This window comes from Arachis stenosperma, chromosome 9, assembly GCF_014773155.1.
Source record: "Arachis stenosperma cultivar V10309 chromosome 9, arast.V10309.gnm1.PFL2, whole genome shotgun sequence".
Classification (NCBI taxonomy): Eukaryota; Viridiplantae; Streptophyta; class Magnoliopsida; order Fabales; family Fabaceae; genus Arachis; species Arachis stenosperma.
Window position 1 is genome coordinate 53,112,514 of NC_080385.1, and position 23,882 is coordinate 53,136,395.

At 37.6% G+C, this 23,882-nt stretch overlaps 2 protein-coding genes across 9 annotated transcripts; one reads left to right on the forward strand and one right to left on the reverse strand.

Annotated features, from left to right (window-relative positions):
• Positions 1-8,446: 8,446 nt before the first annotated feature.
• LOC130949519 (uncharacterized) lies at positions 8,447-9,190 on the forward strand. The gene has a single exon (XM_057878212.1). It carries the CDS (start codon positions 8,447-8,449, stop codon positions 9,188-9,190), a length of 744 nt encoding a protein of 247 aa, XP_057734195.1.
• Positions 9,191-15,397: 6,207 nt separating this feature from the next.
• On the reverse strand, positions 15,398-19,077 carry LOC130947881 (uncharacterized). Of its 8 annotated transcripts, none has more exons than XR_009072846.1 (5): positions 18,487-19,077; positions 18,312-18,414; positions 18,169-18,196; positions 17,941-18,053; positions 15,398-15,616 (listed from the first exon to the last, which is right to left on the reverse strand). XR_009072846.1 is itself a non-coding variant. In XM_057876597.1 (5 exons), the coding sequence occupies exons 1-5, from the start codon at positions 18,778-18,780 to the stop codon at positions 15,580-15,582; spliced, it is 564 nt and encodes a 187-aa protein (XP_057732580.1). In that variant the 5' UTR covers positions 18,781-19,077; the 3' UTR covers positions 15,398-15,579. The 8 variants fall into 8 exon arrangements, 2 of the variants coding, with proteins under 2 accessions (XP_057732580.1, XP_057732579.1); XM_057876597.1 differs by having other exon boundaries at positions 18,312-18,403; XM_057876596.1 differs by having other exon boundaries at positions 15,398-17,601; positions 18,312-18,403.
• Positions 19,078-23,882: the final 4,805 nt, after the last annotated feature.

Sequence of the window (23,882 nt, forward strand, 5' to 3'; positions counted from 1 at the left end):
GCGCAGACGCGCACTCGCCGCGTGCGCGCCTTAGCTGATGCCGCCATTCCAGGCCTTTGTCCAGAAAGTTGGGCGCGCGCTGAGCCCACTCCAAGCCTCTAGCCCAACTCCATGTACGCGTTCGCGCGCTGTACGCGCACGCGCTTCTGCATAGTTTCCCCATCCACGCTTGAGCGCGCTGTACGCGCACGCGTAGGTCCCTAATTTTATCAATGTACGCGGACGCGCACAGTGCGCGCTCGCATCGATTCGAAAAAGGGGATAACCCTAGTGCGCGAAGAGCACTGCGCAGCAGCGCACATCTCTTCTCCTTTCTCCTCGCCTCTTTCTCCTCCCCTTTCCCTTCAGCCACCACCAGCGGCCGCATTCGCTGCCACCACACCACTAACCCCATTCACCTTTATCACTCGCTCTCATTCACCCACCTCTCTCCATCTCTCATCTCACCTTCTCCACTCACTCTGCCCTCTACTCTCCCGAGCACCACCGCCGTCACTCCACCATAACCGCCACCATCCACGACGGTGCGGCCCTCTGATTCTGTTGCTTCCGTTCCAATCCCAATTTTCTTTTCCATTTCTAGTTCGTCTCTGCTCCCAGGTTCCTGCTCTAACTCTGCTTTCTATTAATTTTTCGTTCCTGTTAGCTACTGTTAGTTTTCTGTTAGTTAGTTAGAATTGAAATTTTGCATGTTAGGTTAGTTAGAAATAACTGCGGTTAGGTAGCTAGGTCTGGATAGAGGATTCTAGGCCTAATAAGTGCTCCGTTTGTGCATAGCCGCTGTTTGTTTACTTGGGTGTTGTATGCTAATTTTGGACTACTTTTTATGCAATTTGTGTTGCCTGAATGCTGTACCACTGCTGCTGTACTTAATTGATGTTGCCTTCTTGCTGTTTGTGCTACTTTGCTACCCGAGAACGTCCAATTTTAAGCCGGGATGCTGCCCAATTTTCAAGAAATCTATTTTCATTTTTAGTCTCTATTGCAAATTTGGGCTAATTTCCGTTTCCTTTTGACTTCCGGGAATTGCACCAATCATTGTGAACATGATTTCTATGTCTAGCCACAACTCCTCTTTTGTTGAGCCTAAATATCATCATACCACTAATCCACCTTTCTAACTCACTAATTTATTTAACCATTTAACTTCTACTCACATTTAACCCTCTTTAACCATTCTTTCAAAAGTATGATGATTTTATGGCTTAATGAGTAAGAGTTGTTGACTTTCGTGAACATTGCATTCTTGGTTTACTTGTTCACTTATGCTTACTTGTTTACCAATTTTTTTTCAAAGATCAGTTTACATCGTGATTGTGTATAAGCCAATTGATATTCTGAACATGCTTTCTTTGCTTTATGCTAAGTGCTTCATTGTTTATATTCTATCATATTTTCAGGATGTCGGATAAAGGAAAAGCCATAGCCACTACCTCCAAGAAAAGAAAACATTCTACACCCTCTATTCCCGCCATTTACAAGAATTATGCTAAGAATCCATTGAATGACGAGGAAAAGGAAAATCAGTTGCTACCTTCTACCGATCCAACCAAGTTTCCCAATCTTTACTGTGAGCTTTGCCTTTCCAAGTATCGGATGACGAAACTGAATACTGAGAAGAAGCTTGTCCTTCCCATTGATGTGAGACGAGCAATTACTAGTCGCATCCTAGAGTTGGGTATGGACTTTGTTGATAGAGATTTGGGAGATATCAACATTTCTTGGGTTAAGGAATTCTATTGCAACTTCTTCCGTCCTACTTTAGATTCAGTTCAGTTGAGGGGTAGAGAGGTTATGATCACTGAGTCAGCCATAGAGGAGGCATTGCAGTGCCGACATCTTACTGATGGCACCTGCGCTCATCAGCAGGCTGAGATAGCTATTCACAGCATGACCTTTGACTATGAGGCGCTTAGGCGCGTGATTGGTTTACCAGATGCCACTTGGGTCATGGATGCGAACAACACTAAGTCTAAGGGGATGCTATTTGCTCATCTGACTAGAGAGGCCAAGACTTGGCAGATGATATTTGCCCACTATGTCTTACCCACCACTCACTTTTCTGAGATCCCTATGAAGATGCTACTTTTGATTGGTTGTGTTATGGAGGGAAAGGAGGTTTATTTTCCTCGATTGATCCGGCAGTGTATGTGGCGAGCACATATTCGTGGCCTACTTTCGTTTCCCACCTTGGTTACCAGTATGGCCGCCTTAGCTGAGGTCCCCTGGTTGGATGATGATGTGACACCACCACCCCTAGATGACGATGACAAGGAGGTTACTATTCCTTGGGGTGGTTGGGTGCACGAGAAGCCCCCGGCTAGACGCCGATCTAGGGCTAGAGCAGTGGTAGGGACAGCTGGACCTTCAGCAGCCCCGTCCTCTTCTACAGCAGCAGCCCCATCTTCTTCGACAGCCCCTTCTTCAGTACCTGAGCCAACTTACCTACTGGTTCAGCATCTGTTTCGGTTTTTGGAGCGCGAAAAGCACCAGATCATGCGCCGACTGGATCGGATGGATCAGGCACTCATCTCCCTGGGTGCTGAGTTACCTCCGCTCCCAGACTCTCCGGCCTCCAATGAGCAGGATCATCAGGAGGAGGATGTTGATGAGCCGACTCAGCAGGATGCACCTCCAGCTGCACCTGATGCCACAGAGACTCCACAGCCCCATGAGGAGCCGGTCCCATAGCCTCAGACAGAGTCAACACCTACGGTTGTACCTTCTCCTGATCCTCCGGTTTAACATCGAGGACGATGCTCGATCTTAAGTGTGGAGAGGTCACCGGTAGCATCATTAGAGGACCGGTGAACATTTTGGCCACTTTCCTAGTTATCTTACTTTGCATACCTTTGTATATATTTGATGCATTTTGAGTTTATTTTGGATACTCTTACTATTTTGGTTCGTTTTGGATACCTTTACTGCGTATTGTGGATTTTAGATGTTTTGGATGCTCTTGGATATTCTAGATACTTTGGATGCAAGACTCCATACTTTTAGTTGGATTTCTCTTTATATACTTTTGCATATCCTTCTTGCAAAAACTTAGTCACCCTTTTTGCATAAGAAATTATTTTAAGTGAAAAAGGAAAGGGTAAACTAAGGGAAATTTTTGAATTTTTCAATCACAACAATGCTTAGTCAAATATTGAGATTTTCCAAGAAACTTAATTATAGGGCATAGGGCACCAACCCAATTGATTGAAGAAATTATATCTTTATGTAACTTGCTTGAATTTCATATTTTGTGAAGCATGTATTGAACTAAGAACACAAGCTTGTGAGACTTGAGCCTATTGATGTGGTTACATTTTATAACCACTTATTTTCCATTCTTGTGTGCAATTGTTCTCTATCTATGATTGTGATCCTTGAATTGCTTGATTCTATATGTCCATTTATTTCTTGTATTCATGCATTTGTATGATTGAGGCCATTATTTCATTAGCCCACTTACCCAAATAGCTTACCTTTTACTCTCCATTGTTAGCCAATTTTGAGCCTACACTTAACCAACTTGTTCCTATTTTAGCACATTACAAGCCCAAGGCGGAAAACCAATGAAAGTCCTTGTTTGGATCTTTGATTAGCCTAGGCTAGTGAGAGTGTTTATTATTCAAAGATGGTGAGGCTTGGGAACATTGGATGGGATAAAAAGGGTAGTACACTTTCATATTTAGGAATTGGGAATATATTCATGTAATGATTGAATGTATAAGACCTTATGCAATTGATGTCCTTGTACAAAGTATAAAAAGAAAAAAAGGAATAAAAAGAAAGAGAAAAATAAAATGAAAAAAAAAAGAAAGAAGAAAATAAAAAGGAAGCAACCAAAGGGGACAAATTGCCCTAAGGTGAAGTTCAATAAAAAGGAATCAATGCATAAGTGTTATGACTCAATGAATAGAATGCATGAATATGTAAGAAAAGGTGAAGAATGGGTAGTTAGAGTAGTTTGAATTTGTATAGGTCATTATATAGGTTAGGTGGGAAAGTCTATGCTAATCCAAGATCTAAACTCTAGTCCACTTAACCATAAATGATCCTACCTTGACCCTAACCCCATTACAACCTAAATGAAAAACCTCATGATGAATGTATGCATGCATTGAATAGGTGTTGATTGTTAGAAGAAAATCAAATTTTGGAAAGCATGATTAGAAGAGAATTGAGTGAATTAACCCTTGAACACTCAAATGAATAGAGCGGATACACATTCGGTGAGGGTTCGAAAGTTCAATTACATGTGTTCACCCATATTATCTATATTCTTGCAAGCTTGAATTTCTTTTGATAAGTTTCAATACAATTGTGGCTTGGACTTAATTCCTATTGCCCTAGCTCTTGTGCTTACACATGTTCTCTTGGGAGTTGATTTGTTTGAACTAAGCATTTGCATTCAGTGGGGAACGCGGTCGCGTGGAACAATTGTGTTAAAGGCACGCCTCCAGCCTTGCTTCAGCATGACTCTCTGTTCACTTTCCTTTTCTTTTAATGCACTTGTGACGCGGACGCGTCAGCGACGCTGTCGTGTCGTGTGTTCTCTCCCTTTTTTTATGCAGTATGCAGAATGCAAAATGCAGTGAATGTCACGCAAAAACTTCAGGTTCAAACAAAATTCAAAAACAGAGAAAAATAGAGGGGGAACGATCATACCATGATGGGTTGTTTCCCACCTAGCACTTTTAGTTAAAGTCCTTAAGTTGGACATTTGATGAACTTCTTGCTATGGTGGCTTGTGCTTGAATTCATCCAGAAATCTCTACCAATGTTTGGAATGCCAACATCCTCCGGGGTCCCAAACAAGGTACGTAAAGCATTTGAGCAGTTTCAAACAGGCTTCCAGGCTCCCGGAGTGTTGAATGTCGGAATAGATTCCAGGATCCCAGATTCTACTTTTACACCCATCTTTGTCTTGATCTGCATTTTTCCAGCCGGGTGGTGAGTAATCTGAATTCTCACTGCAGTGACCAAACAACTTCCGAGATCCTTTCAATTGAGCTTAACACCAATTCTTGCACCTCAAATTGAAGTGCGAAACCTCATTGAATCTTGCATACCAGTGCTGAGTGCGAGTCATTTCCCTTTTTCTCTTAAAGCCGTAAAGAGCTCTAAGCTGGCCATCTGTCTCAAGCAAACCATATTCAAGTGGAAAATTGAAGATAAATGTTAAGGATTTTACCCACTTGAAGTTTGTGTTGGGTGGTAGTGGCCTTGGGTTCAGTGTTTTCAGTGGTTTTGCAAGCTCTACTCCCTTGTGGTCTTCTGTGAATTCCTCCACTTCTTGGCAGATTTCTTCCATTTCAACCATGTCTTGATCAAAGTCACTGATATCTTCCTCATCACTTGAGCCATAATTGGGAGGTTGTGAAAAGTCAACTCTGCAACATATTCGTATTCACTTGGGGAAGATTCTTCTGTCTCAAAGAATTCACTTGCGGATGCAAGTTCATTATTAAGATAACTTTAGTGGTGATTATCATCATCAGGAAAAATTGAGTCTTGGTTTATTCCGTCTAATTCCTCATAAGATATCTGCCTTGGGGGTTGTGCACTATCCTCCTTAGCATTAATTGTAACGCCCTCGACGGAATTCTCCACAACTCTGCATTCCTGCGGAGGTTCAGCATCTCCTAAATCTTCAACCAACTCTTCTTCTTCTACAATGATAGCGTCCTCTACTTGTTCTAGTACGAAGTTATACTCTATGCTATCCAATGGAGCTTCTCGTGTCTTCTTCATAATACATTCTTCATTATATTCTACACATGAAGCCATGGGAGTCTGTTGAGTGTCTGAACGTCTGGAAGATAATTGAGTTATTGCTTGCTCCAGTTGATGAAGGGTTGCATTGAATTGGTTTACTGATTTTTCAAAGCGAACCTGTGATTCTTGGCTTGATGGATATGGATATGGTGTGTAGGAGAGTGGTGGTTCTTGGGAGTAATTGGATTGGCGTTGGGGAGGATAAGGATCATATGATGGCGAATGGTGAAAAGAAGCTTGTGAGTATGATGGGTTGAGGTTGTGTTGAAAAGATGGTCTCTGAGCATAGGGTGGGGCTTGTTGGTAGCTACAAGGCGGTCCACCATATCCATCAGCTTGGTATGCATTGCATAATGGTCTCTATCTATGATATCTAGGAGGGTGTTGTTGCCTAAAGGAGTGATCAGATCCTCTTGGCTCCATCCATCTTTGATTGCTTAGACCTTGATGCATAGTCCTGTTATAGCTTCCATTCCTTGCAACAAAAGTAGAACCAAACTCAAAGCGAGAGGGGTGAAAATTCATAGTAGTTATTAGAAATAAGAAGGAAAAACAAAAACAAATAAACAAGTAAAAGAAAAAATTTACAATAACTAATAATAAGGCACACGTTTGCAATCCCCCAGCAACGGCGCCATTTTGACATTAAGATTTTTTGCTAGTAAAGAATTTTGTAAAAATATAGTCGCGTTGTGAGTATAGATTCTAAACCAACAGAAAATCCCTTCGTACAAACGTTTTGGTTGTCACAAGTAACAAACCCCTTTAAAATTGATAATCGAAGTATTTAAACCTCGGGTCGTCTTCTCAAGGAATTGCAGGGAGGTATGTTCTTATTATTGGTTATGCAAAGGTATATTTTGGGGTTTTAAAAAGGGTTGAACAAGTAATTTAATTGACAAGAAAAATAAATAAATGACTATAAAATAAACTTTGGCAAGATATGAGAAATTGGAAGTCCTATCCTAGTTATCCTTATCAAGTGTGTTGAGAATTGGGTTTTAATCCCACTTAGTTAACCTTTACTAAAGCAAAGGAAAGTCAAGTGGACTAATTAGTTTGATTCTCAAGTCCTAGTCAATCCTTGTGGGAAGACTAGCTTTAGAGCGATCTAGATCAATTAGAATCTACCAATTTCAACCACTGCTGAGTTTGACAACTCAAGAGTTACCAATTAATCGACCAAAGCTAAAAGGGAATAAAATCTACTTGAATGAAAATAATTTGGATAGAGCCCAAGCATCAATAACATAAATTAGAGAAAATAATCATAAGTCTGAAATACCTCAATTGCATTAATAAAATAAAATCAATCCAAACATGAAGAGTCATAAGCCAAATAATCAACATCAATAATCAACAATTAAGAAAAGTCGAAATAAAAAGATATTGAACCTGATAGAAAGATGAGATAAAAATATTCCTAAGTTCTAAAAATCCTAATCCTAATCCTAAGAGAGAGGAGGGAACCTCTCTCACTAAAAACTACATCTAAGCTATGAAAAAGTGTGTATTCTCTATATGCCTTATGAATGGGTGGATTCCTCCATTTATAATCCTTCAATCTGTGTTCTTTGGGCTTGGATCTGGGCCAAAAAGGGCCCAGAAATCGCTGAAGACGACTTCTGCAAATTCTGCAGAACGCGCACGTCATGCGTCCGCGTGGGTCACGCGGTCGCATCGTCTGGAGTGTTGCTCTTCCACGTGGTCGCGTCAGTCATGCACCCGCGTTAGTTGTATTTCGCAAGTCACGCGTTCGCCTCATCCATGCGCTCGCGTCGATTCCTTTTTGTGCGAACCACGCGTTCGCGTCGTCCATGCGGACGCGTCACTGCCAGTTTCTTCAAAAACTCCATTTTATGCTTTCCTTCCATTTTTGTATGTCTCCTTTCCATCCTTTAAATCATTCCTGCCTTAGAAGATCTGAAAATACTTAACACACAAATCACGGCATCGAATGACAATACAAGGTAATTAAAATTAATATTTTTAAAGCCTAGGAAACATATTTTTCACATACATCACATAATAAGGAAGGGAAAGTAAAACCATGCAATTTCACATGCATAAGTGGGTGAAGGATTGAATAAATCACTTAAATTCAGCACAAAATATATCATAAAATATGGGTTTATCAACAACATATACCACGAGAACAAAACCAAAGGGCTGACATTTTATCTAAGCTCGGCAGCACACAATCCGACTTATCCACACTGCATCAATTCACCATAACATCTCCAAGTGTTACTCTAACAAATGCGTTAAGTGTTACACAGGAAAAAGATTGGAGGAACGACTTCATACAATATTTACAAACAGGTCATATACAAGCAGAGGTCGAAAATACAAAAAAATTCTGAAGACAAGCATTTTACTTCACATTACTCAACGGAACTCTATGCAGACGAGGATACACTCGCCCATTGCTAAAATGCCTCAACAAGCCCGAATCTGATGTAGCATTATCTGAGGCACATGAGGGAATCTGTGGAACACACACTGGTGCTCAGAGCTTAACATCAAAAGTCCTCTGCGCAGGTTTCTTCTAACCGACTTTACACCACAATAGCCAACAGAAAATTTGGACCTGCAACAATTTCCAGAAACATGCACCACTGATACACATTCCCGCCGAGGAACTGCATCACTCTGTTATCAGTTGGCCTTTCAACCAATGGGGGTTAGATATACTCGGTCCGTTCCCCACGGCACCGGGCCAGGTAAAATTTCTCATAGTCGGAATCGATTACTTCTCAAAATGGGTGGAAGCCCAACCTTTGGCAAGAATCACATCCCAACAAATCATTTCTTTCGTTTGGAAAAATATTATTTGCCGTTGAACACCTCAGTTGAACACCCTCAAACGAATGGGCTAGCCGAGGCCGCAAATAAGGTCATCTTACATGCATTAAAGAAGAAGCTAGATGACGCCAAGGGACTCTGGGCCGAGCTAATACCTGAAGTCCTTTGGGGGTACAATACAACCCCACAATCATCAACAAAAGAAACACCATTTAGACTAGTATATGGCTCAGAAGCTATGATACCACTGGAGATCTCCCAGAGCTCGATCAGAACACAGCTCGGCAATCAAGAAGACGCTCGGAGATCTGAACTTGATATCATTGAAGAGATAAGAGACATCGCCACATTACGACAAAGTGCGGCACAACACGCACTAGCTCGCCAATACAACAAAATGGTAAAAAGCAAATCATTCGTGAAAGGGGACTTAATACTTCGTAAGACAGACACTGCTCGAAAACCACCATCACATGGGAAGCTCGCAGCAAACTGGGACGGTCCATACCGAAAAGCAGAAGTACTCGGCAATGGAGCGTACAAACTAGAATCAATAGAGGGTAAAATTCTGCCTAATACTTGGAATGTTTCCTCCCTAAAGAAATTTTATAGTTAAAAGTCAAGGACAGGCTTGTACTCTTTTTCCTACTACCAAGATTTTATCCCAAAGGGTTTTGCTTGGAGAGGTTTTAATGAGGCTAGCCTACCTGCACCTTTGTATTCAAAGGTTCACCAATTTATCAAAGATGAGAAATAAAAATTATCTCGTTCTGTTTAACCAACAACTATGCGAATTATATTGTCAGTCAAATACAACTCTATCTATTATCCATATAGCTCGGACGACGACTCGTCTGGTTACAACCTGCCAATACTCGGCAGTCATATCAAACAAAAATGAAATATTCCCAAATTAATTTCCGATCAATCAAACACAGCTTTTTCTTAAATAAAAAGCAATACCATTAAACGCAATAAAAGTTCAAAAGCGTCACAAACTACTAGCTATTACATATGCAAAACAACAAAATATTCAACACGCGTATGAAATTCTCTATAACAAAATAACTCAGCATACTACACATTATCAGCCTGATCTTCAGCGTCACCATCATCCTCGATCATCTGGCCATCACGAACGATTTTCCCGGGGTCCATCTCGGACAGATCAATCTCTGGTGCCAAAAACCTTACCTGTAAGCGTGCTATTTCAAACCCCTCGACAAAAGAGTCCAGAATTTCATCGGTTTTCTTTTTCTCAATTAGGCGAGATTCCATGCTCGCCAAATCACTTTCCTTTTTCTTCAAATCCTCCACATCCTTAGCATAACTGTCTTTCGTCTCCTTTAACAACTTCTCAGTATCAGTTAACCGAGTCTGTAGCTCGGCAACAACACTTTTGCTCTTACTCAATTCTTCTTTTAACAGAGAAACCTCACCTTTTTCCACTGAAACTTTCTTATGCTTCAACTCTTGGCTACGCCCAAGACTGGCCAGACGCAAGCCAACAACCTAGAAAAAATAATAAGAAGAATTATATACATTTTCCTAAAACAACAACAGTATCAACAAGGTCGGCTACTACCTGCATGTACTGTCTAATCGCCATGTCGCTGACCTCATTTGCAAGAGAAACATCAGCCGAGGATTGGTAGTACTCGTCCACCATAGCCATGTAAGGATACTCCTTTTCCCACACAGAAAAGCACTCACTTTGTTCGGAAATTTCATGAAGCTTCTTATGATTACCCATAAAAGCCTGTATTTCTTCCAAAGGGACCCGTTCTTCCTTTTGACCAAAATCTTCAGACACTTCAACCGCGTCTGACTTCCTCTTCTTCAAAATCACTTTCGTCTGACCCCGAGGAGGTTGAGTGACTTCTCCAGTCACAGTCACTTTTTCAGGGTTAGAAGATGACACTTCCTTCTCCAAATTTTTGTTCTTAAAACGGGACCTCAAAGACGCAGCTAAAACACCTGGATATTTACCACCTGCAAAAAACACAACATGTTAGGCATCCATAGAAGAATAACACACACATCAGAGAAAATCCCAAAACTCACCAAAATACTCTAAAACAACATCTTTATCCTCTTCCCACTTCAGCAACTCACATATCGAAATTAGATCTTTACGATCAATATTTTCAACCACGAACTCAATCAAACAAACATTTCTCGGAGATATAACCTCCGATCCGAGTATATTTTGAGGTTTCGAGCACCAAAACAATGGAAACTTCTCAGCCATATTTTCATCAATATAAAAAGGGAAATCTTTTTCCAAGCCTTTAACTTTGAAACACATTTTCTTAAAATCCTTAAAAGAGGATTTATACAGCCTGAAAATACCAAACCCTGGGGTGCTATTGAAATTTATCCAACCACCTTTCCACACCCCCTTGGCTTGAAATAAAGAAAAGAACAGATCAACAGATGGCACTTCTTCAAGAAATTCCATCAGGATTTCAAAAGAACGAAGGAACGCCCACCCATTAGGATGAAGCTGTGATGGAGTGCAATTTAACTGTTTTAAAAACTGACACTCAAAAAATCTGTAAACGGCAACCTTACTCTCAACTCTTCAAGAACACAGTTGTGCATGTAGAAAAACTCGAACCCCCTCCTCGGTGATAAACCCTATCATCAACACTACATGGCAACAACTCAACTTGAACTCCAGAGCCAACCCTTACTACCTTTGCTACATTCACCTCTTTCACAGCAGCCTCATCACGGAATAAGGAGACTCAAGACTTCACATCCTCCCCAACCCAGTCATAGGACCAGTCTATCTTATCCTTTTTCTCCTTTTCAAAACCCATTAAAAAACAAAAACTAGAATGCAAATAGAAACAGAGAAGAATGAAGAAGGAAATCAGAAGCAGAGAGACAAAACCATACCTCTCTTACTCATTCTTCACAAAGAAGCAAAAAATTAAAATGCCAAAAATATCAAGGTATGACTCCAAGCAGCAGAATTAATAATCCCAAAGACAAAAAAATATTCCAGATGATAAAATCACTCCCTCAGTTACATCAAACAACGAATGGAACATTGGAAACCAACAAACCTTTAATATAATTACTAATATTTCTCTCTCCTCAATAAAAAATGGGACACGACTCCCCACGTCACAAATAATAAACTTCTTTTAATGAAGTATGTTGAATTGGGGGCTCACTCAGCAACCCTCTCAACCGACTTACAGCTCATCACAAAGCTCAACCTGCTTCATTAAAAAACCTCTCCTCAGGCTAAGCTTGGGGGCTGTGATACGGTCGTCATTAATACGAGTTATAACTCGACCTCATAACCATCATCAATATGAGCTATAACTCATTATCACCCGTTACAACTCAGATTTTATGAGCCACAGCTCAGTAACATCACCATTTTATCATAACCGACGTATAAACGGCTTAGTAATCAATGGCATTATTGACCATTCCAAAACCGACGTTACGACCAAGGACGTAACGGACGAAAAAAACCCATTATATAAAGAAATGTAAAGTATCTCTCGAGTAAGTTCGAACAAGACAATATACTAACTTAAGTTTTGGAGTGCCTTTGCAGGTACACTCCTCCTCCTCTTCATTGCTCGTGCTCTCACACCACAATATAAGAAAAAAGCTCGGATTCAAGAGTTGGATGTTCAGCCTCCAAGGATATAGCTCGGCTAACACCAGATAGTTGAAGCCAATCTATTTCGCAGACAAGATCAGTAATAAAATGTATGTGATTAGCCTTAAATTTACCGTAAGGTTTTTGTTATATTTAGTAATTTTGTTTGGTGCTAATTTGATACTTATAGCAAATTTTTTTGTTGATAAATGTAAATTTGCGTAGGATCGATTGATTACTAAGTGTAAAATATTAAAATTTATAATTAATATTTTTTAAAAAATATTTTTATTAAATTTTAATAATATGTATGAACAATTAGTATAATTTTTAGAGTAATTTTTTAGTTGTAATAATTTATGTATGAATAATTAGTATACATGTTAATGTAATTTAATAAATTATATGTTACAAAATATATGTGATTAGCTTTAAATTTATTGTAATTTTTATTTTGTTTTGTAAAATCTTTAGGAATAAAAAACTGAAAGTTACTAAAATTTATGATTAATTTTTTTAGTAAATAATTTTATTAAATTTAGTATTATGTATGGATAATTACTATCATTTTTATAGTAATTTTAGAGATAATATTCGTTATTTAAATTCAACTTTATTATTTTTTTAGAAAATTTCCACAACATTGTCGAAATCGTTAATAGAGATTGTCAGATTGCTCTTAGCATTTTGTTTCACGTGCAACTTTTTTCTCTATCGTGTTTAGATATCGCCCCACTTTTTGATTTTAAAAATTATTTTTAATTTTCACAAAATGAAATCGCCGATACCGATTTTATTAAAAGGAACCCGACGTACACAAACAGTCAAGGGCAATTTCCTCCTTCCAAATTTTTTTTGTCCAGCATGCAAATCACTACCGACAATTTGTTAGTTTGCACTACGGTTCTCTAAATCTGTAAAAACGCATAATGAACTCATACATATGCATATCAACATTTTTTCCAATATCTAAAAAATTTAGCCTCTCAAATCTTTGCTAGAGGTGTTCATAGATCAGATTCAATCTGCATATCCGCGGTATTTATCCGAATTCAATTCAAAAATTACGGATATGGATCTGATCCGCGAGACTGTGGGATCGGATCAGATCAGATCCACATGCTAATAAGATCGGATTACAGATTTTGTGTAAGTATTCTCATATCCGCATATCCGCAAAAATAAAGGAATAAATAAGTTAATATTTTTTTATGTTTTATTTCAATTAATAATGATCATATATGTTGTATTATTTTAATTTATTATTTAAGAAAAATATGTTTAATATTATTTTAAGAGTAAACATATTTAAAAGAATATAAAAAATAAATTTTATTGATATTTTTTTAATAAATTAAACTTTTAAAAATATTTTTGTATTTTGAATATATATCTGATATCCGATCCAATCCAATCCGATCCGCAAATATGCAGATCGGATTGGATTCAAGCTGAAAAACTGCGGATATTGGATCCAATCCGATCCGATGATTTTAGTATGGATCGGATCCAAATTGTGGCTATATCCGAGCCCCATTCACCGCTAATATTTGCTCTCTCTCTTCTCTCTCTACATTAAAATCTAATGTCGCTGTCGTCATCACAACCTCCCTTAGCCACATCTTCCAACGTCAATATCGCGACTTCTAGCCTCTCTCTCCCCCTCCATATATGCTCCCCTTATGTTCATCTTTGTCATGTCATATCATCCTTTGCCATCACATTCGTCTTATCTGCGTTTCGGATCACAGATCTTTAGTCTTCAATATTGAGGTCCCGATCTTTTAGAAGCTTCCCTCCTCGACCTCACTCATGTCCTTTGCATCTCCTAAATTATACCGTTGTGATGAGTGATATCCAGTAATCTAAATACAATAAAATTTCAATAGTTTAAAATGCATTTGTTGTGTGTGTTCAAAAATATTTTAATTTTTTTTGAAAACTTGTCTGAAAATAATTTTTTAATTTATTTCAAATTTTAATATCTAACTTTCAAAATAAATTCTTTTAAAATAAAAAATAAAAAAGTATTCATAAAAATGTAAAAATTCTACTCCCACTCATTTCAACTAGGAAGACAACGAGAATTGTGAACAACGTAAACAACGGGCTACACCTGCAACCCTAATTTCAGCACAACCATTCCACCGTCATAGCCCCTGTGACAATGCTCATTGCCTCCTCCCTTGTGACACCGCTAATTGTCACTGGCATGAAGCATCTCAGTGTCGCATTCGCCCACCGTCACCGCAACGAAGCCATGCCTTCTCCTTTTCTATTCCGCTGCTGCCCCGAAGTACTTTTGCCCAGCGTCCTCCCCAACGCCGCGTCCCTGCCTAGCGTGGTCACAGCCACAACCTCAGTGCTGATTGTTCTCCCTGCCGCACATCTTCAGCAGCCAAGCCCGACTCGGTTCGTCATTGCGTACTTGTTCCTTTTTTCAAATTATATATTGGAGGGAGAAAAAACTAGAATTTTTCTTTGACAAGTGTTTAATAATGAACATCTACATCCCAGTGAAAAAAATCTCTACATACATAGTAAAATGAACATCCTTCAGAGCATGTGCATACAGAATCAAGCAAATTAAGTAAAATACCAATGGTATATCCAAATAAACATCCACTTTAGAATGAAAAGAACCATTGATAAACCCTAATTTTGTGCTTTATCTTGTGTTAAATTTAGTGGATTTTATCAACTTATCTCACATTTATTCAATGAAATAGCATGGTTTTGTGAATTCCTCCTAATTTGTGCTTAAATCCACTTTAGAGTGAAAACATGCTTTTTAGGCCTTTAAATCGCTAATTTTAATTCACTTTAATTCCATTCGATGCCTTGATATGCTTCTTGAGTGATTTCAGGCTCATAAGGCAAGGATTGGGTGGAAGAAGTGAAAAGAAAAGCATGTAAAGTGGAGAATTCATGAAGAAATGAGCATTCGCAGAGTTCATGGCGACGCGTGTACGTGGCCTACGCATACGCGTGGGAAGGAAATTTGCCAGGCGACGCGCACGTGTGACCCATGCGTACCCGTGACAGGCGTTGTAACACCCTAACTATCAAAATGTCACGCTTCCAGCTACGCCACTCTGATAGTTCGGGTATTACGACGATTCTTATAATATTTAATAATAAAATATGAGTCTGTTTAAAACTTAAACCGAATATTTTAAAAACATACATTCATGCTTACAATATAAATTACAATACTCACAAGAACTACATATATATTTACATATACAAATTAATTTACAAGCATCTCATATCAAAATCCTATCCCTCTTACAATACTTGCAAAGTTAAAGGCGAGCGAAACATAAATACTAAAACAATACAAAAATATCGTCTAACAGAAAAAGAAATAAGCTCTTCTAAACTTCGTCGTCCGTAACCTGAAAAAGAGAAGACCTGTAGGGGAATGAGAACATCATCCTAGAAAGGGTTCTCACTACAGGGTCGCAGAATTACTATAATAGGATACACGAGATAAAATCGTTACAGTGATTAATAACCACCTTATACATCTTTTCAAAACCAAAGATTTAATATCAATTTTCCGAAATGATTTCTGAAAGAGACAACTGTCAATTCTTCAAAATCCGAAAGCCCTTCGAAAAGTCTTTCCTAGACAGTATGAATGACCAAGCTGTTCCAAGCATAGGTTCATTAAGTCTATTCTAAACCAGTTTAGTTTTTCATACTTTCCTAGACCAAAAACACAAATCAAACACGAGCTTCGACCCACCTTTTAATCAACCACGGCCCTAGGCCCAAACAATCCAAACAACAGCCCATCCACCACAATCCAACCAATTTATTAGTTACAAACACAAGTAGGAATGTTCAAGCACAGACAAAGGGTTACTTCAAGTAGAGCAAATAGCAATTAAATATAATTAATCACATAGGCAAACCAAGTACAATATGCACACCCAAACAATGTCACATAAATGCATATGATGCATGCCTGTCCTAATGGCTGATGAGTCTCATCTGTCGATTATAAAGCCAACTCGACAAATCTTGGTAGCTAACCATTGGACTGTCCCTCTGTCGCGCATCCCCAACTCGAGTTATCCACAATCATAATTACCAATATATATATATACAATACCCACACTGGTGCTTATCCACGGGGACGAGCTCATCCGGAACTTTCACAGTGTCCGGTCACACTTACGACATAGGGTCAACAGAGTATCGAGTCTCAACTTGGAGCACGTGGTGGCTAGCCACTGCCTTCACCCAAGAAAACTCGTATCTCAGATAGTTGGAAGTGCAACAATCACTTTATCAAGTCAATTCTTATTCATATTCATCTTAGCCATCCGGCTCATAACATATTCCACAAACAGCCATATTTCATTATTATATACAGTCATCCAGCTCATAGCATAACAGCACTTCCACCATCCAACATCATGAAACATATAATCATCGTTTAAGCCATAAATAACTTTTTCTCAAATCTCTTTACTTCGAAATCAAAATCAATTCCTTCCAGCCTTAACTTTAAACTCCCCATTTCTCATAATCATTACAGGCTCACAAGCCACTTTTCTTCAAACGTATATTTCTCGTTTTAAAATAAAGTCACATTCCTCAACATCTTTCCATAATACTTCAAAAACCACACGAAATCAAATTTTTTTTTTTTGAGAGACTCAAAATCATTCATCCTAAAGCAGGATTTGGTGACAAAGGTTCCTCAACAGAGTCTTAAGTCTTTAGGAGAAAATAACATAATTCATTTCCTCCAATTCGTTTAAAATCCTTAAAACCTTGGATTCCTAATGTGAATAATAAAATAGAGATCTAAACCAAATCGAGTTGTGTAATTAATTTGTCCACCCACATTTTCAAAACCATTTCTTGTACTTAAACCAAACCAATCTCAACCCCATATTAAAATCTGAAACATTTTCAACGACTCGTAAATCATTTTAGTTTTTCCTAAACCAGAAATCTAAGGATACTTAAACCTTTCTTAAAATGTCAAAGAAAAACGAGAATTTATCAATCGAAAATCAAGTCCTTTCAAAGTCACTAAAACTCCTTTAAGTAAAAATCTTTAAATTAAATTCAATTATATAAACCCTTTTCACCTTTGAAACAGCTTTAAAGCAAAAACTCTTCCGAACAACTCCCATCCAAACATGATATTTTTCTTAGAAAACAAAGCCAAGTCATAATTCTATTTTTGATAATTCGTTTCAAAACATAATTCATAACTTTCTTAAATGATTCAAGTAACATAGTAAAAGTCTTAAGCTCATAATTTTCCAAATGATATTTCGATAAAGCCTCGGATCCCATCGGAATTTCGACAGCACTTCCACTGAAACTTGGACTTTGTCACCCTTTCCGGGTCCCATCCAAACCATTCCAAAACCCTGTTTAAAGGGTCCAAAATCAAATCAGCTCAAAATCCAACTGAATCCAAGGGTAAATCCCATTTTTCATATTTCAAGAAAGCCAAATCAAACTCAAATCAGTTTTCAACAGATTAAGCATGATTTCAAAACTTTAAAAAAGCGACTTTAAAGAAACACTTCAAAACCGTCCGTTTCACAAACCAAATAATAATCAAATCAACCAAGATTTGATATTCATCCATGACAACCAACATTACATAACACTTATACAATCACTCAAGGATACATTTTTACCACATAATATCCATATATAATAATTCCAATTTATAAAATATGCTTTTCTAAAAAGGCCCCTACCTCAATATGCGAAACCATATCCCAAACGCCTCACAAATGTCCTTTAGCTTCAACCCAAAATCAACGGCAGCTTCAAAGCACAGCCTCATACACTTTTGCAACAGCATAAACAACTATAAATCACAACAAGCAACCCCGGTTACTAAATCCTAAGAACATTAATATCGCAAGGACTTAAATACACTTACAGAACACTAACACGGAAATTTTCGAAACATAAATACTTACTGAAAAGACAAAACGAGATAGTTGCAAACTCCGAGCACGGAATGCAAGCACGAATACGCAACCATATGACAGACAACACCGCAACGCCTCAGCATAAGTTTACAGAGCAGTGACAAAAGGCCTTTCGAATCAGAAACGCTTACCAATACAGAGGATTCAGTGGTTGTTTTTGGCGATAGGGGCGGTGGAGGCAAGGTGCGGCGACACCCAGTGGCTCTTCCTCCCTCCACGCGACCTAGACGGCGGCTGCAGCAACATTTAGTGACAATATTATTCCCAGAAATAAAAAAAGACCAAAACTAATAACAAGACCCTTACCGATAGAGTCTTCCGGCGACGGCAGCAGGATTCCGAGCGGCAGAAGCGGCGGTGGCCGGCGCAGGTCTCTCCTCTCTCTCCTCTGCTCCTGTGCTTTCTCCCTCTCTCACTTTGTGCGACCTGACGGCCCCCTCCTCGACGGCATGGCGGCGGCAGGGACGACTGAGAGAAGCGACGACAGTAGCTGGCTTCACGTTGGACGGCGGCGACGAAGGCCCGGCAGCTCCAAGCCCACGACCACCCCTCACTTGCGAGCCATCTCTCTCCGTGACTCAGTTTTGACGGCGGCTCCATGCTGGACCAGTGGCGAAGGCAATGGCACGGACAACAGCAGTGGCGTGATGCTCCTCGCGGTGACGACGGTTACACGGCTCCACTGGAGGGCGACACCTCCTCCTCGCGATGGCGGCGAGCAGCTCGGTGGCGACAGCGAGGCCCACCGGCGCTGGCTCGTGCCCCTCTTCCTCTCCTTCTTCTCCGTTCTCCTCTCTTCCCTCTGCTCCCCCCTTTCTTTCTTTTATTTTTTTTCTTTTTCCTGATGTGTGTTTACTGGAGGGGAAAGAAGGGAAATGTGGGGGTCGGGGGAGGAGGGGGGTGGGCGGCTTGGGTGAGGATCTGTGGTGTGTATTGAAAATTAGGGTTTGGGTAAAATTTGGTTTTAGGGTAATTTGGTAATTTTAAATAAAAATAGGGATAATATAAAAATTAGAAATAATTTTTTAATTCAACAGTAATTATGTTTAAAATATTATTTGTTCATCAATTTCGTAAAATATTTTCAATTAAGTACTCAAATCTAAGAATTAGAGATGATATAATTAATTTTTTTATTGGTCAAAATATAAGTATTAAATTATAAAATATTAATCATTTAACCCAAAATCATATAAAATTCTTATGATTACATAACTGTTGACGTTATAATTTAAATATAGAAAATAAATCAATAATTATAAAATTGGATAAGAATCTTAATTTATTTTAAACTTAGTTAATCAAAACTTGCTTTAATTATTTTTGGTAAAGAAATTTCTGAAATTAAAGTTATAGATAAGTAATATAATTTGAAATTAGTTTATAATAAACCTTATCAAAAGTTCTGGGTCTTACAGGCATCACGTGACCTCATTAAAGGCAACAAGCTAAGGGCAGTTTCTGAGCCATCCAGGCCCAAATCTAACTCATTTCTGAAGTTATTAAAGGCCAAATTTAAGAAGGATCAAGGGGGTAGCAATTAGTATAAGTTAGAACCATGTTTTAAGGTAGTTTTTTAGAGAAAGAAGCTTCCTTTTCTCTCTAGAAATTAAGGTTTTTAGTTTAATTGTCTCTTAGATTTAAGTTTCAATTCTTGTTTTCATCTAATTTCTTTTACCTTTCCTTGTTCTATTGCTTTAATTTTTCTTTTTATGTCACTTTTAGTTTTATGAACTCTGGTTAATTTTCATTTTCTTTAATGCAATAGATGTGTTTTTATGTTTCTTGTTGTTTGTTTGAATTGTTATTATTATTTTCTTGCATTTGGTAGCTTTAGATTTTATTATTCTTTCCCTTTTACCATGCTTTCCTTTTAAGCCTTCTAAGTGTTTGACAAAATGCTTGGCTTAGGTTTAGAGTAGTTTTTTAGCATTCTTGGCTTGGAAAGAGAAATTAGGCAATCTTGAGTCATTAATACCCAATTTAGATTGGTGAGCTAGAGTTGTTAGTTGATCTTGTTTTCATTGATGCTACTTATGGATTGAGATTAACAAGTCTTATTTGATTTTCTCCCGGTGTTGGAGATAACAAAATAGGATTAGATATTGTTAATTATTATCTTATGATTAATGACTATGATAAAAAATCTAGATTTTCAATACTTGCCATGAATGCCTTTTTTTAGTAGTTGTTATCTTTAATTGTTTTCTTTACTTTATTGTCATTTAAATTCTTGTCTTTTTAATTTCGTGTCTTATCATCAACCCAACCCAGTGAAACTCTTAACCAATAATTGAGCACTCGATTATAATTCCTAGGGAGAATGACCTGGGACTAATTTTCTCGGTTATTTTTATTGGGTTGAACTTGTGACAACCAAAATTAAACTTTGATTTAGGGTTGTTTGTCGGTTTGAAACTGTACTTGCAACGAAATAATTTTTTTATTGAGAAGAAATTCTAGACTGATGATAACCTTCTCTCAACCATCCATATATATAGTAAAATAAATATTTGAATTAATTGATAAGAAACAAGTAATGAGACAGCAGCTGCAGCGGTGGCACAGGATTACAAAAAGAGCGTTTGCGACAAAAATAAAAAAATTCAAAATTATGTTTAAACCTAATTAATTCAAAATTTGATTTTTAAAATTAAAATTAACTTTTTTTTTAACATATTATTTTCGAACGAACAAAACTAATCTAATTTGTCCAAACAATAAATAGAAACTAAATTATGTCTAAACGATGGTGCATAAAATGTCTCAAATAAATTCAAGTAAAATCTACTTGTAGAACGTAATCTAAAAGTTCATATAGCTTCTACTGCAACTATATTACCGTCTACTACATAGATATATCTTTCAGCATCATTTGGCAGTCGGCTCCACAAGCAATCCTTCATAGTAACACTTACATAAGTAGTAGCAGCAGAATCTATCCACCAAATATTAATAGGTGCATAACTTCAATTAGCCTCAGAATAAATGAAAGTAAAAATCATACGCTTTTTTGCACACCAATGCAAGTGGCATATTTAGTACAATACTTCTTTATGTGTCCAATCTTTTTGCCGAAAAAAATAGGTTGAAGCATGATCATGTTTCTTAGTTTTTTTCTGCTGAGAAGATGTATTCGTAGTAGTATCACGCTTTCTTTTATACTAAGAAGATGAAACCACATAAGCACTTTTAATCTTATCTTGTTGTAGCCTCTCTTCTTCTTATTGTACATAGTGAGGTATAAGCTCATATAAGGACCAAGTATTCTTTAGAGTGTTATAACTCACATTGAATTGCCTAAAGTATGCAGAAAGAGAGATCAAAATAAAATGCATGAGTGAATTCTCAAACAACTCTAACTTTAGTGCTTTCAATTTAGAAGCAAGATAAGACATTTCCATAATGTACTCCCTTATATTCCCTTTATCTTTATATATCATGGAGACAAATTTGCTCAAAAGGTTACTTACTTTCGCTTTTTTATTCTTAGCAAAGAATTTTTCAACATCTTTTAGGAATATTTTGGTATCTGTATTCTCAGTAACTGAGTCCCGAAACGTCTTAAGAATTGAGCATTTCATAATCATGAAACTCATTCGATTGGATCCCTTCCACTTTTCTATTTTAACCTCATTGAAAATTTTTCGAGTGAAAGTGGGTTTCTCCTCTCAAAGAGCTATATCCAAATCCATACAATTAAGGACAATTTCCACAGTATCTGATGTGAGAATTAATGTTGCTTTCGAATTTCTCAATAGAATTTCTTCATCGCAAGTATAGTCCAAACCAACAACTAACTCCTGATCAAAGTTTAACTTTGTTTGTCACAATAGAAACCAATAAAAACCGAGAGTTTTAAGTCCTGGGTCATCTCCTTCGGACAATGCAATTAAGATGTTGCAGTTTTGGTTTTGAAGAAAAGGGAATTTTGAATCAAGGAACGAAAGATTAAAAGAAATAAGCAATATAAGAACTAAGAAACGATAAAAAAGGGAATTAATGCAATTAAAAGGAAACAAGATCAAAACTTAGTGAAAATGCGATAAATGCATAAAAAGAGCCTTGACTTGGGAATGAGAATTAAGGAATCATATCATCGCCATAACCACAGCTATGATAACTATGATGAGTCAATCTCACTTTGTCAACCCCTAACATCGAGGAGTAAGTCAAGCAAGCATAATTGACCTTAGTCCAAAAGTCCTAGCTAACTTACTAATTTCTTAGTAAAAAGCTAGTGTCAATGGAAACAAGAGCCAACTAACTACCCAAGAATTACCACTAAATGTCGGACATTATAACTCTAGTATCTTAGGAACTCATTTCCCAAGTTAAGGTGTGAAAATCTACTCAAAATCTATAGTTGGCATTTTCACAAACACTTAGTTGGCATAAAAGCAAAACATAAGAATTTGCAAAGAAAAATGAAAAATATAGAAAAAAAACTATTCACAAAATCAACAATAAACTTGCAATCAAGCAAATAAAAATCATAAAAGACAAAATTCACCAACCAAACCTTCAAGAAATCAAAATTGCATATATTAACAAGTAACTTGAAATAGAAGAAAAAGTAGCAAGAGTAGTGAAATTAAAGAGGAAATTAAAGAGTACTTACAATGAGATAAGTAAAATCCAAGACCAAAATTGAAACTATAGAATGCTATAATGAGATTTTAGTATACCCTAAGAGAGGATTGAGAGAAAACTACTCTACACTACTCTTACTCCTAATTATGTTTTTCTATCTAAAAGTGAGCTCTCCTAAGCTAATGCCTTGATATGTTTTGGAGTTCCCTTCATATAGCACTCCAAAATGGCTTCAGCACTTCCAAAATTGGGCCAAAGAGTCCCAAAAATTGCAAGCCATGATGTTGCGGAAAACGATCCGACACAAAACTCACCGGCAAGTGTACCGGGTCGCATCAAGTAATAATAACTCACATGAGTGAGGTCGATCCCACAGGGATTGAAGGATTGAGCAATTTTAGTTTAGTGGTTGATTTAGTCAAGCGAATTAAGTTTTAGTTGAGTGGTCTGTATTTAACAGAAGCTAAATTGCTTGGAATGTAAAGGGAGAGGGGAGAATTGCAGTAAATTAAATAGCAGGAAAGTAAACTTGCAGAATCTTAAAGAACAAGAAATTAAATGACTGAAACTTAAAGTGCAAGAAATGTAAATTGCAGTAACTTAAAATGCAAGGAATATAAATTGCTTGAATGTAAAAGGGATTTGAGGAATGGGATCTCAGAATCTAAACAAAGAGGAACTGAATTGCAACAATTAATAAAGCAGAGATTAAATTGAAAGCAATTAGAGCTCAAACAGTAAGGAAAGTAATTGCAGCAGAGGTTCACAGAAGAACCAAAAGTAAATTGGGATCTCAGGACTCCAGAGACTAGGTAGCAAAGCCTAGATCTCAATTGCCTTCCCGGATCCAAGTTCACAAAGCAATTGACAAGAAATAGAAGAAGAAGCAGTAAAGGAAATTGAAATTGAACTCAATTATGCAGAAAGGAATTAAAGAGATTTTGAATGGAGATTGAGACAGAATTTTCTCAATTCTTCACACCCAAAACTCAAAACAAGAAAAGTAAAAGTGCCTAAGCAAGAACGAGGAAGAAAAGAGATCAATTCTCCTCCCCAATTCTCTGAAATCTCAGTGAAGTCACCAAGAGAAGTTGCAAAATTCAAAGCTC

Excerpts from the sequence above, each read along its gene's own strand:
- LOC130947881 (XM_057876596.1), bottom strand. The coding sequence starts at position 18,780 with ATGGAGCCGCCGTCAAAACTGAGTCACGGAGAGAGATGGCTCGCAAGT. Across the intron at positions 18,404-18,486 it reads GTCGCCGGAAGACTCTATCG|GTCGCGTGGAGGGAGGAAGA; the intron begins GTAAGGGTCTTG and ends GCCGCCGTCTAG. Across the intron at positions 18,197-18,311 it reads CCACTGAATCCTCTGTATTG|TTTGCAACTATCTCGTTTTG; the intron begins GTAAGCGTTTCT and ends CCGTGCTCGGAG.
- LOC130949519 (XM_057878212.1), top strand. The coding sequence starts at position 8,447 with ATGGGGGTTAGATATACTCGGTCCGTTCCCCACGGCACCGGGCCAGGT.